At 38.8% G+C, this 18,124-nt stretch overlaps 1 protein-coding gene across 2 annotated transcripts in view; it reads right to left on the bottom strand.

Moving 5' to 3' along the window:
* LOC136871991 (protein shisa-5) overlaps positions 1-18,124 on the bottom strand; it is a 167,224-nt gene that overhangs the window by 114,450 nt on the left and 34,650 nt on the right. Inside the window, exon 2 of one of the 2 annotated variants that reach the window (XM_067145779.2) lies at positions 15,285-15,420. In XM_067145779.2, coding sequence (XP_067001880.1) covers positions 15,285-15,420 — 136 coding nt within the window. The remainder of the gene's footprint in view (positions 1-15,284; positions 15,421-18,124) is intronic. The other variant, XM_067145780.2, reaches the window with a different exon arrangement.

Genomic DNA, 18,124 nt, shown 5'->3' with positions numbered 1-18,124 from the left:
GTCCATTCATTCGCCACCCATTTTATAATTTTCCGTTCATCCCCCTGCTTAAGTAGAGCTTGTTCCTTTGGGTTTAGTAACTTATTTCTCACTTTTTCTAATGCTACACATTCTTTAACCATCTGAAGGTCATTGGAAACTTTCTCACACAATAAACACCGTGACTTATCCGCCCTTCTAGTCCATCCCGTATTTTTATACAGTCCCATAAACCACCATAACAAACCTCTTCTCTCTGCTCTGTTTACAGTGATAAGGCTTATTCTTGCAACTTTTTTGACTTTATTGTAAAGGCTAAGAGAACACTTCTCCCTACATTCTTCCATCAGGCGCTACCTTTGGATGTCTTTAACTCTCCCTACTATCTCTCTCTGTATGCTGTTCCCCTTTCCGTACCAAACTATCTTCCAAATATGCTCCATACCGATCCTATCCAAATATGCTTTAATTTTTGTAAGCCAACTGTTGACGATACGCTGCTTGCAAAACCACACCCCCTCCTCCTATTTTAAGTCTTATCCAGTAGTTTAGAACTCTTTTAACAAAATCTGTTTCGATAAACTCCCCACACATTAGTATTGCACTGCCATTTGCCGTCCACTGTGGTAATTACATTACTGTTTTGCTAAATCTGGATATAATCTGCTTCAACATGTCTTTTTTGTCCTCTAAACCCCATATAGTTTCACCCCATACAGTACTCTGCCTAGCACCAACGTCTTTAACACCAATTTCTGCAAATTGTAATTTATACCAGGGAATTTTGATTCTAGGATGTTAACCACCGAAAGAGCTGCGGCCCCCTTCCACTTCGCCCTCTTAATTTGATCCTCCAGACTCCTCTCCTGTTTATAATTACTCCCCAATATTCCAGTTTGCTTACTTTTTCAATCTTCACTCCCTGTACCACCCATATCATCTCATTCTTTCTTCTCTTAGTCTTACTTACTATCATCACCTTTGACTTACTTGCATTCATTTTCAGGGACCATTTCCTAGCAAATTCCTCAACCATGTTGAGACTTTTCTGTATGCCTCCCCCTGTTGGTGCTAGAAGGATCACATCATCGGCAAATATTAAACTTGGTATCCCCAACCCATTTATCGCCAGCACTGCCCAGTTATTTCCTCCGTGATCCTGGAGGATGTCATTAATGAACAGAAGAAATAACATGGGTGATAACTTACATCCCTGCTTCGGCCCCACCTTACATTCTATTTGGCTGCTCATAAAATTTTCCTCCAGTCTAATACGACAATATAAATTCCCATATAACGCTTGAATCGCTTTTATCATTTTCCTAGATAACCCCACCTTCCCTAATTTTTCTATTAATGCCTCTCTACTAACCGTGTCAAATGCTTTCTCAAAATCTATTGCAGCTAAGTACACTTTATACCCTTTCCTATCCAGATGTTTTTCTATGATCATCTTGACGGTCATTATACTATCTATTGTTCTTCGTCCTTTCCTGAACACCCTTGAAAAATTGATAATATCGACTGTCTCTCGGCCCACACACTTAGCCTGCTCACCAATACTCCTGTGTACACCTTACTCAGCGAGTCCAACAGTGTTATTCCTCTATAGTTCTTTGGTAAATTTTTGCTACCTTTCTTTTTATAAATAGGGCATATTACTCCAACTTTCCACTCTTCTGGGTACTACCCCCTTCGAAAATCCTGTTAAAAAGTTTAACTAAACCTATACTATCTGATCGTGTTTGCCTATTTCCTTTCAGAAAAACACTGCTAATACCATTGCATCCTCCCGCTGATTTGCTCTTAAGATTACTCAGCACCCTTATCACTTCATCCCTTGAAATCTCTTTATCAAGTTCCTGAATTTGAACTTCTAAAATTCTCCCTCTTGTCATTTCCCTTTTTACCCGAGTCCATTCGTCTTCACCCACTAACAGCTCCCAGAAATAGTCAAACCACTGGTCGTCTGCTATATTCGGTTTGCCAACCCTCTTCCCTCCCTTATTAATTCTATTTATTCTGTCCCATGCCCTCTCCAATTGTTTCATCTTGCACTCATTTATTAGCTCTACTTGCTCTTTCATCCAGATTCTCTTTCTCTCTGCGATTTTTAATTTGTATTCTTTTCTTAGGTTACAAAACGCCATTCTTTCTTCGCACCCTCCCTTCTTCCTAAATTCTTTTAGTGCCACCATCACTAATTTTCTGTTTTCTTAACATTCATTGTTGTACCAGCCCTCTTTGTTCTTCTTCCCCCTCCTAGGAACTCTATTCGCCTGTGCTACTTTTATAATTGGGTATTTGATTAGCTCTAACGCTCTATCAGTATTACCTTCTCCTAAGGCCTCTTCCCATCCACACCTAATTACATCCAGCTCCTTCTCTAAAAGGGCATTTAGTTCCTGTTTTGTCTTTTCCGTCCACCTGTATTTAATATAGCTAATGCCCTTCCCCATGCTTCTCTTTACCTCCCTCCTCTATTTCTCTGTCGCCTCTTTCTATCATCACCCATACTGATGCATGATGGGACTTGGCCCAGTCTCCAAACTGCATCCTTTTGATATTTCCTAACATATCTTCTGAACATAATACTAAATCAAACACACTCCCCACCTGTCCCGCAATGAATGTCAGCTTACCCCCTTATCTCCTTCCCACCATCCATTCAGAATATAAAATTTGCCTGTGGCACACAGAGTTCTGATTCATACCCATTCTTTCTTTATCTGCACTTCGTCATCTTACCCTCATCATCATCTCGTCTTCTTTACTGTAAACAGGACACAGTTCTCCTATTCTAGCATTCCAGTCCCCAAACAACAACATTCTATCTTCATCAAATTTCCCTTATGATACTTGTTTCCAGTACTAATTCCTCATAAAAATTTTCGTTCACGTAAGTAGAGTACTGTGGGTGGCAATATGCAAAGGCCAGACATATCTTCTTTTCCCTCCCTTGTCCCTTCCCCCTACTAAGCCTGACCCAAATTACTTCCTCCATCTCATTTTCAATATCCTCTGCTGGCTCACTAATCTCTTCTTTTATCAATAACGCTATTCCTCCTGGAAATCTCCACTTTCCACTCTTTTTCCTTCTGGATTTATACTTTACCTCATACCCTTTCCATTTTATCTCTTTGCCGAATTCAAGCCACGTTTCTAATAGCGCCACAATGTCAAAGCTTTCTACCGTTTTAATAACTGCCTCATTATTTAATTTATTGTCCGTCTCCATGGCTAAATGGTTAGCGTGCTGGCCTTTGGTCACAGGGGTCCCGGGTCGATTCCCGGCAGGGTAAGGAATTTTAACCTTAATTGGTTAATTTCGCTGGCATGGGGGCTGGGTGTATGTGTTGTCTTCATCATCATTTCATTCTCATCACGACGTGCAGGTCGCCTACGGCCGTCGAATCAAAAGACCTGCATCTGGCAAGCCGAACTTGTCCTTGGACACTCCCGGCACTAAAAGCAATACGCCATTTCATTTCATTACCTAATTTATTTAGTAACCCTTCAATATTTATAAACCCTATCTTCCAGTCTAGCTATGCTTCACCCTCTAGTCCCTCCCCTTTACCACCCTTATTTTTACTTCTCGTTCTTATAGCCCTATCCTCTTCTATTTCCACTCCTCCTTTCTTTTGTTCTTTGGAGCGCAGCCTGTCCTCCATTTCCTCCACAATTTTAGTTTGCTTGCCCACAATTCTTTTAGAGTTAAACTTCTCCCTCTATTCAGGGCGTCTTGACCTTTTATTCCCTCGTGTACTCCTTGTTCTTTATTGAACGCTTGCCTACATACGTTTGAACGTTCCTGATCCTGGAGTCAACTTGTCAGCACTTGCTGACTCCCTACTTCAGCTTCGGCACTGCTCTCTGGACTGCTCAGTACACTGACCTCTGGCATGCGTTCCTTACTTGTTTTGTTGTCCCGTGCTGCCTCCTCTTCTGTCTTCCTGTCGTCTGTCTTGATTCCACGTTTTCTTCTCGTTTTAGCTTTTCATCGATCATCTGTAACTTCTCCACTGACCAATGTCTTACCCACTTTCCGTTATATACTATCAACTGCTGGCCCCTGATATGCGCTCTGAGACCTTGGTGTCTTACCCTAAATAAATGAGCTCTTAAAGTGTTTAAGCACTTACTGCCTTCACTCCCCATATCTCTTCTCACCAATAATTTAGGCTTGCAGATTGTCTGCGTTTCTCACAATTTCCACCATCAGCGTTGATAACAACTTCACGCTGATAGGCCTGTTCCCTCTCACTTTTCCGACCCTCTCAACATCGTCGATATCCACTTCGCTAAAGATGATCTTCATCTTATTCTGGATTACTTCAAACACCTTGTATATGAGATCAGCTTTAGCCTCTTTTACCTCTTCCTTCATTCCGTATATAAAAATACATCTCTTAACACATTTCTGAGAACAGTTCGCCTCTACTTGCTTCAGTTTGGTCACTTCTTCCAGATTTTTTACTTTCTCTTTCAGTTTCATGATTTCTTCTTCACTATTTTCTGTCTTTGCTGCTACCTCTTCTGTTCTGTTCTTTATCCATCTCTCCAGCTCTTCAAATTTCTTTGACTGGTTCTGGAACATCTGCTTTAGTTGGTCTGTTGTACAAACATCCTTCACCTCCTCTCTGACTATTCCTTTAATAGCCTCCATGTTCTCCCAGCTCATATTGCCGTTAGCATTCAGGTCGGGATTAAGTTCCACGCCCGCAATAACGAACAGCGTCGTTACCACCACAGCCACCAGAACCATCTCTCCTATCTTCCATAAAACAGTCGTGTGCTCTCTTTTCTCAGATTTTTCTCACTTCATTCTCCATAGCCACCTCCATATCGCTGCTCAGTACTGCTGCACACCAACCATTGTTCTGCACACTCCACTTAGCATGTCCGCTTCCTTTGCTAGTTTGAGTTAGACTGCTGGCTGAGAAGTAGAAACATAACATGCGACAAAGGAATTGTTAAAACCGAATTGCTGGAATTAGTGAAGACCCACAGGCCTCAGTTTGAGAAATATGTAGTAGATGACTTAACCGAACAAGTGGGCCACACAGTACTCCGACCGCCCCAGTATCATTGTGGATTAAACCCAATAGAGATGGTGTGGAGCCAGATCAAATGTTATGTTGCAAGCCTCAACACCACTTTCAAACTTCATGATGTGCGTAAACATTTTGTGCTATTTGCTTTACGTCGCACCGACACAGATATGTCTTACGACGACGATGGGATAGGAAAGGCTTAGGAATTGGAAGGAAGCGGCCATGGCCTTAATTAAGGTACAGCCCCGGCATTTGCCTGGTGTGAAAATGGGAAACCATGGAAAACCATCTTCAGGGCTGCCGACAGTGGGGCTCGAACCCACTATCTCCCGATTACTGGATACTGGCCGCACTTACTATCGAGCTTGGTGCGTAAGCATTTTGACACAGCATTTTTTTGGGGTGACAGCTGATTAATGACATTCCTATGTCCAGGTGGGTGAAGAAAAACCAATATTGGACCTGGAGAGTACCATGGATACTGTAGTTGAAATTTTTTTTATCAATTTAGGAGAGGATTCTACTGATGTAAGTGACAGTGAATGATCCGATCTACAGGGAATCGAGCCTCTCAAGTTCAGATTAATGAAATACCGGTATCTGCCATGTAAGTAGGCCTACTTGCTAATTTTCATGGCAGATATAATTTATAGTAATGATGATGCACTTTTGTAACCATATATAAAACATTTTTATATGTCTATATCCACCTATTTCCATTTATGTTCAAAGTGTTTGTTTATGTCTAGTTTATTCTTTCGTTGGAATAAGTTTAACTTCCTGCTCTTGATGGTGTAAGAATTTATGGTTCTTTGTTCATATGGTGCAAAACTTCTATTTTAGCTGTCCAAGGTATCTTGAGCATCCTTCAGTACATCCACTTTTAAACGCCTGCAATCTCTTGCACATGGTCTCAGTTAGTGTCCATGCCTCAACGCCGTATAGTAGGATGCTGAAAACGTAGCTCCGGAGTCGTCGTGTCTGTAGTGCAATGCATAGGTCTCGGCTTGTCAAAAGTTATCAATGACTATAGCCTACTTCAATGGTGGACTTACCCCAATGAATCTTGGTCTACAAGTTTGGAAAACCTCCATTATCAACATAATGCTGGCTATGAAAACAAATAACAAGTACAGTGCGTTCGTTTTTGGTCCCGGATGGACAATCATATGTAAGCAAGCTAAGCAGAAAAGCACAGGTTTTACCTATGTGGTGTACAGTGGTGGAACGAGGAACGGGTTTGGAGACAGCCTTAGTCTGGCAATTTCCGAAACAGACATACAGTGTCCATTTATCTGTGCTGAGTGCAGCGCAGCGAAATACATTACATTTGTAAAACATACGAGCATCAAGTCTATTTAGAAAGCTGTGTTTGCATTAGATATATTAGTTCATTAGACCACAGAAATGCCAACTGAAAAATTCATATTTGAACATTTGTAAAAACAGAGTCATGTAGAGAGGTGTCTAGACAATTTCAGGACATATTTCCTGGCATTCCAGCCCCAAGTAGGGAGAGCGCGAGCTGTGTATAAGAACAACAGGATAATTAAATGCTGCAATTTTAAAAAAAAACATAAGAGATTCTAACCAAGGAAAAAAATTGCTGAAATAAGTACATCATTCGAACACTCGCCAAAGAAATTGCTATTAAATTGAAAACGAGAAATGAAGTGGTTCAACCTATTCAATACAAGTAAATAAGAAATGTAGTGTTACGTTCTTATTTGGTTAAAAGCAGTACTTGTATTGAACAGGTTGAACCACTTCTTTCTTGTTTTCAATTTAATTGTGATACAGCTCAATAAGGAACATCATGAAATTTTTATATTTAAAAGAAATCACTATCATGTTCTGTACAGCAAGTAGTTGTTTCAAAAAATCCAGTCCATACCGCTGCTAAACTTTCAAATTTGAAACCTTAGAGATTGACTCTCATCCATGAATTATGACCCCTTGACAATGGTAAAGGAGTAAATTTCTGTAATTGGATTTTACCAAGTATTGTTAATGGCATTGTTGATTCCCATTTTTAGATTATTTTCTGATTGTTTCACTTAAGCGGCAATAATGCTTCACAAAATGATACATACTGGAGCACAGAAAATACCTGGTTGTTCATGGTCTTCCATTGCATGATGGTAAAGTTGGCATGTGGTATTATATAAAAGTGGAACAAATAATAGGGCCTATATTTTTTTAATGAGATGGTAAAATCAAAGTGGTACTGTAAGAATATTCTCGCAGCATTTTCTCAATTGTCGGATAATGAAAGAGAAAATGGATATTTCCAATACGATTCTGCCACAGCCCATACTGTTGCTGATTCCATGGACGATGCGATGGAAGTTTTTCATTACAAGATCATTTCTGAAGGATTATGCCTTTCCCTGTTTCCTCAATCTTACAGCATGTGACTAAAAAATTAAGTGTACAGGAATAATCCTCACACTGTATAAGGACTTGAAGACAATAGTATCATCATCATGAATTCCTTCCAGCGAGCCAGATAGGATGTTTTAGAATGATGTGCCTCCATTTGTCACGGTCTTGGTATGTTTCTTCTTTTTCTAGGTCATCCCACATTTCTCCTCTCTTCCCTAAGTATTTTTGAATCTGGCCTAACCACCTTTTTATCTAGGCCATCCATCCATTTGGTCCTCATCCTGGAACGATCTTCTCAAAATACTGCCTTGGAATATGAGTCAGCTGCATACATTTAATGTATCCTAGCCACTTCAACCTTGCAATACTCTTAAACACAATATAACTACAGAAATCAGGAGAACTACGAAAGCAGAACTCAAGAGTGTGAATCAATCAATCAATCAATACTGATCTGCATTTAGGGCAGTCGCTCAGGTGGCAGATTCCCTATTTGTTGTTTTCCTAGCCTTTTCCTAAATGATTACAAAGAAATTGGAAATTTATTGAACATCTCTCTTGGTAAGTTATTCCAATCCCTAACTCCCCTTCCTATAAATGAATATTTGCCCCAGTTTGTCCTCTTGAATTCCAACTTTATCTTCATATTGTGACCTTTCCTACTTTTATAAACGCCATTCAAACTTATTCGTCTACTAATGTCATTCCACGCCATCTCTCCGCTGACAGCCAGGAACATACCACTTAGTCGAGCAGCTCTTCTTCTTTCTCTCAATTCTTCCCAACCCAAACATTGCAACATTTTTGTAACGCTACTCTTTTGTCGGAAATCACCCAGAACAAATCGAGCTGCTTTTCTTTGGATTTTTTCCAGTTCTTGAATCAGGTAATCCTGGTGAGGGTCCCATACACTGGAACCATACTCTAGTTGGGGTCTTACCAGAGACTTATATGCCCTCTCCTTTACATCCTTACTACAACCCCTAAACACCCTCATAACCATGTGCAGAGATCTGTACCCTTTATTTACAATCCCATTTATGTGATTACCCCAATGAAGATCTTTCCTTATATTAACACCTAGATACTTACAATGATCCCCAAAAGGAACTTTCACCCCATCAACACAGTAATTAAAACTGAGAGGACTTTTCCTACTAGTAAAACTCACAACCTGACTTTTAACCCCGTTTATCAACATACCATTGCCTGCTGTCCATCTCACAACATTTTCGAGGTCACGTTGCAGTGGCTCACAATCTTGTAACTTATTTATCACTCTATAGAGAATAACATCATCCGCAAAAAGCCTTACCTCCGATTCCACTCCTTTACTCATATCATTTATATATATAAGAAAACATAAAGGTCCGATAATACTGCCTTGAGGAATTCCCCTCTTAATTATTACAGGGTCAGATAAAGCTTCACCTACTCTAATTCTCTGAGATCTATTTTCTAGAAATATAGCAACCCATTCAGTCACTCTTTTGTCTAGTCCAATTGCACTCATTTTTGCCAGTAGTCTCCCATGATCCACCCTATCAAATGCTTTAGACAGGTCAATCGCGATACAGTCCATTTGACCTCCTGAATCCAAGATATCTGCTATATCTTGCTGGAATCCTACAAGTTGAGCTTCAGTGGAATAACCTTTCCTAAAACCGAATTGCCTTCTATCGAACCAGTTATTTATTTCACAAACATGTCTGATATAATCAGAAAGAATGCCTTCCCAAAGCTTACATACAATGCATGTCAAACTTACTGGCCTGTAATTTTCAGCTTTATGTCTATCACCCTTTCCTTTATAGACAGGGGCAACTATAGCAACTCTCAATTCATCTGGTATAGCTCTTCCGACCAAACAATAATCAAATAAGTACTTCAGATATGGTACTATATCCCAACCCATTGTCTTTAGTATATCCCCAGAAATCTGATCAATTCCAGTCGCTTTTCTAGTTTTTAACTTTTGTATCTTATTGTAAATGTCATTGTTATCATATGTAAATTTTATTACTTCTTTGGCCTTAGTCTCCTCCTCTATCTCGACATTATCCTTGTAACCAACAATCTTTACATACTGCTGACTGAATACTTCTGCCTTTTGAAGATCCTCACATACACACTCCCCTTGTTCATTAATTATTCCTGGAATGTCCTTCTTGGAACCTGTTTCTGCCTTAAAATACCTATACATACCCTTCCATTTTTCACTAAAATTCGTATGACTGCCAATTATGCTTGCCATCATGATATTTAGCTGCCTTCTTTGCTAGATTCAATTTTCTAGTAAGTTCCTTCAATTTCTCCTTACTTCCACAGCCATTTCTAACTCTATTTCTTTCCAGTCTGCACCTCCTTCTTAGTCTCTTTATTTCTCTATTATAATAAGGTGGGTCTTTACCATTCCTTACCACCCTTAATGGTACAAACCTGTTTTCGCATTCCTACACAATTTCTTTAAACCCATCCCAGAGTCTGTTTACATTTATATTTACCGTTTTCCACCGATCATAGCTACTTTTTAGAAACTGCCTCGTGCCTGCTTTATCAGCCATGTGGTACTGCCTAACAGTCCTACTTTTAAGACCTTCCTTTCTATCACATTTATTTTTAACTACTACAAAAACAGCTTCATGATCAATAATACCATCTATTACTTCAGTTTCCCTATAGAGCTCATCTGGTTTTATCAACACGACATCCAGGATATTTCTCCCTCTGGTTGGTTCCATCACTTACTGAATCAACTGTCCTTCCCATATTAACTTATTTGCCATTTGTTGGTCATGCTTTCTGTCGTTCGCATTTCCTTCCCAATTGACATCTGGCAAATTCAGATCTCCCGCTACAATCACATTTCTTTCCATGTCATTTCCCACATAGCTGACTATCCTATCAAATAATTCTGAATCCGCGTCAGTGCTACCCTTTCCCGATCTGTACACTCCAAATATATCAAGTTGCCTATTATCTTTAGAAATGAGCCTTACACCTAGAATTTCATGTGTCTCATCTTTAACTTTTTCGTAGCTTACAAATTCTTCTTTCTCCAGAATGAACACTCCGCCTCCCACCCTTCCTATCCTATCTCTACGATACACACTCCAGTGCCGTGAGAAAATTTCTGCATCCATTGTATCATTTCTCAGCCATGATTCAACTCCTATTACAATATCTGGTGAATATATATCTATTAAATTACTTAATTCTATTCCTTTCCTTACAATACTTCTACAGTTCAACACTAACAATTTTATGTCATCCCTACTTGATTTCCAGTTCCCTGTTCCCTTATCACCGCTCCCTACGCCATCCCGTTTCCCTGAATGTACCTCCCTATTACCCTTCCAAACAAATTTCCTAACTTATACGTACCACTGCGGTTTAAATGAAGGCCATCTGAGCGCAGATCCCTATCTCCTACCCACCCATTTGGATCTAGAAATTTCACTCCCAGTTTCCCACATACCCACTCCATAGTCTCATTTAAATCCCCAATCACCCTCCAGTCAGTATCCCTTCTACACAGTATTCCACTAATAACAATCTCCGCTTTCTTAAACTTCACCCGTGCTGCATTTACCAGATCCCACACATCTCCAACTATGTTGGTACTTATATCAGCTTGCGTTACGTTGTTGGTACCAACGTGAAACACTACCACCTTCTCCTTCCCCTCCTCCCTCTCTTCTACTTTCCTCAACATCTGCCTCAACCTAATTCCTGGATAACACTCTACCCTGGTACCCTTTCCTCCACACACTTTCCCCATGTGTCTAACGATGGAATCTCCCATGACCAGAGCCTCAACCCTACCTACCTCGTTTGATCCCCTCCCCTCCTGGTCAGCCCTATCTTTCCTGATAACTGCAGAAGCTACTTCCTCCTCCCTTTTCTCCTTCCCATGACCCTGTTCCACCTGTCTTTTCCTATCATCTACTCTACATTTTCCTTTCCTACCTTTTCCCTTCCTCCTACTCCCACACATCTCAGCAACAGTTCCCTGTCCCTCATCTTCCCTCTGTTGTTCTACCTGGAGTGACTCGTACCGATTTTGCACAGACACCTGTCCTGAATTCTGATCCTGAATAGAGCTCTTAGCTTGCAATCTCCTTCCCCTTAGAACACTAGACCACCTGTCTTCTACAACTCCTCCCTTTCCTTCCCCTCCCTCTTGTACACCTACTGTAACCTGTATGTTGTTTGAGGGAGTCCTATCTTCCTTCCTGTCTTCTGTGAGAATCCTAATTATCTCCCTCAAACTTTCCAACTCCTCCCTCATACCCCTCAATGCCTCGCCACATCCACAGAAACTACACTCGCGCTCCTTAGCCATTCTTTACGGGGGGGAAAATGAAATTAAAAATAAAATAACTTATTTGCAAAAAATAAATGAACGGAGGGATATATTGTCTGGGATAGTACACAACAATAAGGTAATTAATATACGACTACACTACAATACTACTTAGTCGTGCTCTATTTTTTTATCCTACAACCCCTGACAGGGTAAAAACTGCTGTTAATTACTGAATATCGAAAGTAATAGCCTACACAAGAACTACACAATTCCAAACTGCAATTAAGCCTATTCTAATTACAACAACAGTATTTTAGTACGAGTTTCTACGGATACCTCTACTACACCAGTACTACACAAATATTTTACAATAATAAAATAATCACACTAAATTCTAATAGGATATTACTCGTATACTACTGTACAGTACACTACAGTAATGTTAAACTACTTTCAGACGTATCCTAATTACGGAACCGTACCGTATGTCACTAAACTAAGCACAACAGAAATGAAATTTGCAAGAACTACTGCACTCAAAGATTACCAACGAAGCTAAATGCTTAGACAAATTATTATTAGTATTACGGTCTAATAGATACACACGAAAAATAACACACGAATATAGCAGGCAAGATATGGCACTATCTAAATGTACTGTATCTATACTACAATGTATCTACACTACACTACCCTGCGTTTGGTTAAATGCTTAAGTATCGAAAAGATTGCCGTACACGAAGAAAAACATGAATATAACTGGCAAGATACTATCTAATATATTATACCTTATCTTCACTACAATTCTACTGAAATGTGGTTATGTGATGATTACAGCTGGTGGATTACTATTATTTTCCCTACTCCACGGGACGGAGAATAAAAGTGTCCTTAATTAGGCCTACTGAAAAATACGAGGTTGTCTACAGTAATTTCTCAAATATTTCTATCAAAACTACTACTACTACTACTACTACTACTACTCCAGGGACTTGAACTGCAATTACTGGGGTATATGAACTTTATTATTGTTAGCTAACCGCTCATAAATACTGAAAGATCGAGGGAGCGAAATATAAATTACGGATACTTTAACTACCTACTTAGAAGTACCAATGAATGGAATACAAGATCAGCTGATTTTTATTTATATTTACTTGACTACACTACACCCTTTGTTCACAACTTAGCCAACAATGCAATATTTGAATATGAGGACCGACAATAATCAATAACAATACAACGACTGTTAACTATTACCGTGTAATCTCTTTAACTTCTTTTTAAATGGAGGTTTACAGGCGTATCGTGGGTTTTTTTTTATGTAGTAAATTTTTACCTTCGCGATAGTTTGAACGGAATATCTATACGAAATACCGGAGAAGTTGCTGCAGAAGTTACGGTACTATTCCTTATGATAACCTACCTTTGTAAGTATAACCAACGAACCTACAGATATTTACAAATATTTTTAAAGTTAATATTATTACCTAAAGTATTTCCTAAACCTAAAATCGAAACAAGGTACACCTAGCTAGCCTACTTAACCTAGAAAACGTAATTTACTGAAGACCAACTGAATTACTTGTTACAAAATTTAAATAAATGTCACTACTCCCAATTTCTACCAACAAGCACTAAACACCACTATATAAACAGCACTAAATGAATCAGATATGCACAAAATTTAGCTATTTCAATAGGTTTTCACTACTTTATCACTACAATAATGCAAGAGCTCTCTCAACAGCCAACCGTTCTCAAGCGCATCCAACAATGCAATGGAAATTTCATGAAAAGATGTCAGGAGTGTGTGAATGCAAGACACCACTTTAACATCGCCTGGGACAAGGTTGTAAATAGAGAGATGGATAATCCGCCTAGTCAATACTATGTATTGTTAATACTGTTCTCGAAACATGTACTAGATATAATGTAAATGTGAAATGTAAAAAAAAAATTAATACATAGTATTGACTAGGCAGATTATCCCTCTATTTACTGTGATTAATATGGACCTAATACTGGCTATTATAGTCAAGATTATTGTGATGAGGTTAGTATTCTAGAGATCATAAACCCATGAGGAAAAAGGAAGTTTTGTGACACTTACAGGTAATGAGTGCTCAGTTCATGTAGAATAGGATTTACGCTATTATTACTCAAACGTAATAAATCCCCACACCAGTGATGTACTTCAGTCCAGGCCCACCCTCCAACTTACACATAATCATAAAGACCGAAAATGAATGCACTGTATTTAACAGTTATTAACTGGCTGCACAAATGTTACCCATTATCTAAAAATAGAGTATCATAATCACACTTAATGTGAAACTTGCCACTGAATCTAACCAGCCATGCCATTTATGATACGTTCGTAACATCATTTGGCATGGAACAAACATTTTTACTATTCATTTTTGAAATGAAGCTGTACATTAAATGTGTAGGTTACTATCATTTCCAAACACAGGCAAGATAAAACCTTGTTTTCTTCCACCAATACAATCTCCATTGTCTACTGTTCTTGAAATTTTCAACCACTGTCTTTATTAAATACCTATTTTACTGGCAGTGAAAACATGTTTGCCATGTATGAATATACAAAACCATAAGAAGACAATCCTAAGACACAAGAAGTGACTTCACTTCACTGACTGACTGCAGGAATGCATACTGAGTTGCTAGGTTGTTGAGTGAATGTGAAGGACTTGCTGGCCAAACCCCTGTCAATGTTGCCAAAATGTACATCCGAATGATACTAGATTACAACCTATATACTACAGGTTAAGAATTAATAATGTTAATATGTTTTGTGGCGTGCAACCAAAACTGTGTTTGCGTGCCACTTGTCATAAGTTCGTCATCACTAGCATAAGCCGTTACACAGTTATAATCCTGGTGGCTGATTTGCTAACACTGTAAATATAACTAAATAAAAATATAATACTACAATGGAAATGGTGTTAGGATTGCAGGGTTTTCACCGGTAAAATCAGTTCACTTGTCTTGCAATATCACAAATACATAACTTCCCACTCCCATTAAATGGAAATAAAGGCAATGTTGGCAATATAACGGAAGTCATTCATCTTGTTTTAGGAGTTCAATAAATTACATAACATTCTATTTCCTTAAGTCTCTCCGACACTTCAATATAGCATTAAAAATAGATAGCAAACACAGGGTTTCAACTTCATTCTGTATTAAACTGGGCCAAGCTTATTTCATTCACCATTCAAAAACAACCCCTCTCAATTTTTTTTGTTTTTTAATGTATTCTTTTGAGTATAACATTTTCACTTTCCTGCATTTCCTAATCCTATTCTACATAAACAGAACACTCATTACGTGTAAGTGTCAGGAATCCTCCTTTTTCCTTGTGTGTTTATGATCTAGATCTTATAGACTATGAACTTCTACAAAAACTTACAAATAAACTTCCACTGTCAACAAACCACAAAACATGCAACAATTCCTTGAAATTCATCACACTGCATTACTGTAGCTTGGAATGTACAATGCATGCAACAACAATAATGAAATATTACCCATACGTCTTTACGTATTCTCCTGAGTCACAGCAGTAGATAGCACCATCACTAGTTTCACAACAAAATTCATCTTCAGGACGGTCAGTGGGTCTTGGGCATGTTGAATAACCAGCAGGCAGTCTACACTCCATACCTAAAATCAAAAAAAGTAACGATGTTACTATAACGGCCTACATACATACATACATACATACATACATATTTTATCATTAAAGACTGTTATGCATTTCAGCGTTCAGTCTGCAAGCTTCTGTGAATTTACTAAACGTCGCCACAATCCTCTATTTGCAACTAGTGCTGTGGCCTCATTTAGTTCTATACCGCTTATCTTTAAATCGTTACAAACTGAGTATAACCATCGTCGCCTTGGTCTCCCTCTACTTCTCTTACCCTCCATAACAGAGCCTGTTATTCTCCTAGGTAAACTATCCTCCTCCATTCGCCTCACATGACCCCACCACCAGTGCCGGTTTATGGGTACAGCTTCATCCATCGAGTTCATTCCTAAATTAGCCTTTATCTCCTCATTCTGAGTACCCTCCTGCCATTGTTCCCCACCTGTTTGTACCAGGAATCATTCTCGCTACTTTCATGTCTGTTACTTCTAACTTATGAATAAGATATCCTGAGTCCACCCAGCTTTTGCTCCCGTAAAGCAAAGTTGGTCCGAAAACAGACCGATGTAAAGATAGTTTTGTCTGGGAGCTGACTTCCTTCTTACAGAATACTGTTGATCGCAACTGTTATCTCACTGCATTTAGCTTTGCTGCACCTTGATTCAATCTCACTTACTATACTACCATCCTCGGAGAACATACATCCTACATAACTTACTTGAAATCTACCTGTTCCAGCTTTTATCCCCAATCTGACATGCAATTCTCTTGGATTTCTTACCTGCTAACATCAATTTAGTCTTGGAAAGCCTAATTTTTCATACCATATTCATTGCACCTATTTTCAAGTTCCAAGATATTAGACTGCAGGCTTTCAGTACAATCTGCCATTAAGACTGCATAAGCCAAACTGTTTACTATAGTTTCACCTAATTAAATCCCATCCTGTCACTTAATACCTTTCAGCAGGATGATCCATTTAAACTATGAACAACAAAAGTGAAAGAGTACAACCTTGTCCAAACCCCTGGAAGTACCTTGAACCAAGAACTCATTCTACCATCAATTTTCACTGCAGCCCAATTGTCAAAGATAAATTCCTTTGATTGATTTCAATAATCTACCCTAGCCCAGTATGGCAAACATCTTTTCACTCGGTAATCTAACAAATGCCTTCTCTAGATCTACGAAACATGAAAATTACTGTCTATAACTGGCGCATACTGAAAATCTGATCCTGACAACCACTCTGTGGTCTGAAACCACACTGGTTTTCATCCAACTTCCTTTCAACCACTGATCACACACTCCCTTCCAAAATCCCAGTGAATGCCTTGCCTGGTATACTGATCAATGAGATACCTCAATAGTTGTTGCAATCCTTCCTGTTCTATGCTTGTAGATAGGTGCAATTGCTGCTTTTGTCCAATCAGAAGCCTTAATAACATTCCATGCTAATCTTATTACTTATGAAGCCATTTCACACCTACCTTCCCACTATACTTTACTATTTCAAGTACTGTATAATTTCATCTATTCCTGCTGCTTTATGAGAAAGTTTATTTACCACCCTTTCTACTTCCTGAAGCGTAATTTCACAATCATCGTTGCCCTCCTCCCCTCGAGCTCGGTTGTTGGCGACGTCACCAAGAACATTTCCTTTTACAATGAGAAGATTTTCAAAATATTCCTTCCACCTGTCCAGTGATTCCCTAGAATCTATTATGAGTTCACCTGATTTACCTAAAACACTATTCATTTCCTTTTTTTTCCTCCCTTCCTAAGATTCTTTGTTTCTGTTCAAAAGAGTTTCCCTGCTGCTTGACCTAGCCTAGCCTTTCCAGGTTATTGCCAAAATCTTCCAATGACTTCTTCTTGGATTCGACAACTACTTGTTTTGCTCTGTTTCTTTCAACTATGTACCGTAAATAATCTTGACAAATTGCAAGTAGACTAGAGGGAATATTTTCCTTGTTTGTTTTCTTTTCATTGACTCTGTTTACAAGGAGAGAATAACAGATTATATCATCAAAAATGCCATTTATGTGAACAGTTTTTCAAAAGAGTTATTCATCATCTTGCCCATGCACATACCAAGGCATACTGAAACATCAGTCAAATTCATCAAACTTCAGCACCGATTCAACCAAATACTGAAAACAAAATGCCTTGTACCTTCCAGAGAATGTAAATAATTCGTACCTTCAGCTTGACATCACTATCAAATGTAGACATTGGAAAGACAATTTGAAAGGCTGGTGACCACAGATTTACCTTAATTTTGTGAGTTTGAAGACGCTGTAAACCATTCTAAGGGCCCTCCAACATCCAGCATTAAAGTGTTATTAAAACACCATCAAGCTAGAAAAATTAATACTGATGGAATGACCTATAGAAAAACCTAAAGGCAGCTAGTAAATGGAAAGCAGAAAGACTGGAAAGCATATATTACTTGGAACTCACTCAGTTTCTGTACTATTAAAACCACACAAATGTAAGAAAAATTAAGTCTAACACAGGTGCTGTAGAATGTAAGCAGAGTGATTCAGATGTTTCTGACCACTACAGATGTTTTTATTTATTTATTTATTTATTTATTTAGAATTGGCTTTACGTCACACCGACACACATAGGCCTTATGGTGACGAAAGAATGGGAAAGGGGTAGGAGTGGGAAGGAAGCGGCTATGGCCTTAACCCATTAGTGCATAACGTTAATTTT

The sequence above is a fragment of the Anabrus simplex genome, chromosome 4 (assembly GCF_040414725.1).
Source record: "Anabrus simplex isolate iqAnaSimp1 chromosome 4, ASM4041472v1, whole genome shotgun sequence".
Lineage (NCBI taxonomy): Eukaryota > Metazoa > Arthropoda > Insecta > Orthoptera > Tettigoniidae > Anabrus > Anabrus simplex.
The sequence above is the reverse complement of the archived record's forward strand: the minus strand, read 5'-3'. Positions and strand labels throughout refer to the sequence as shown.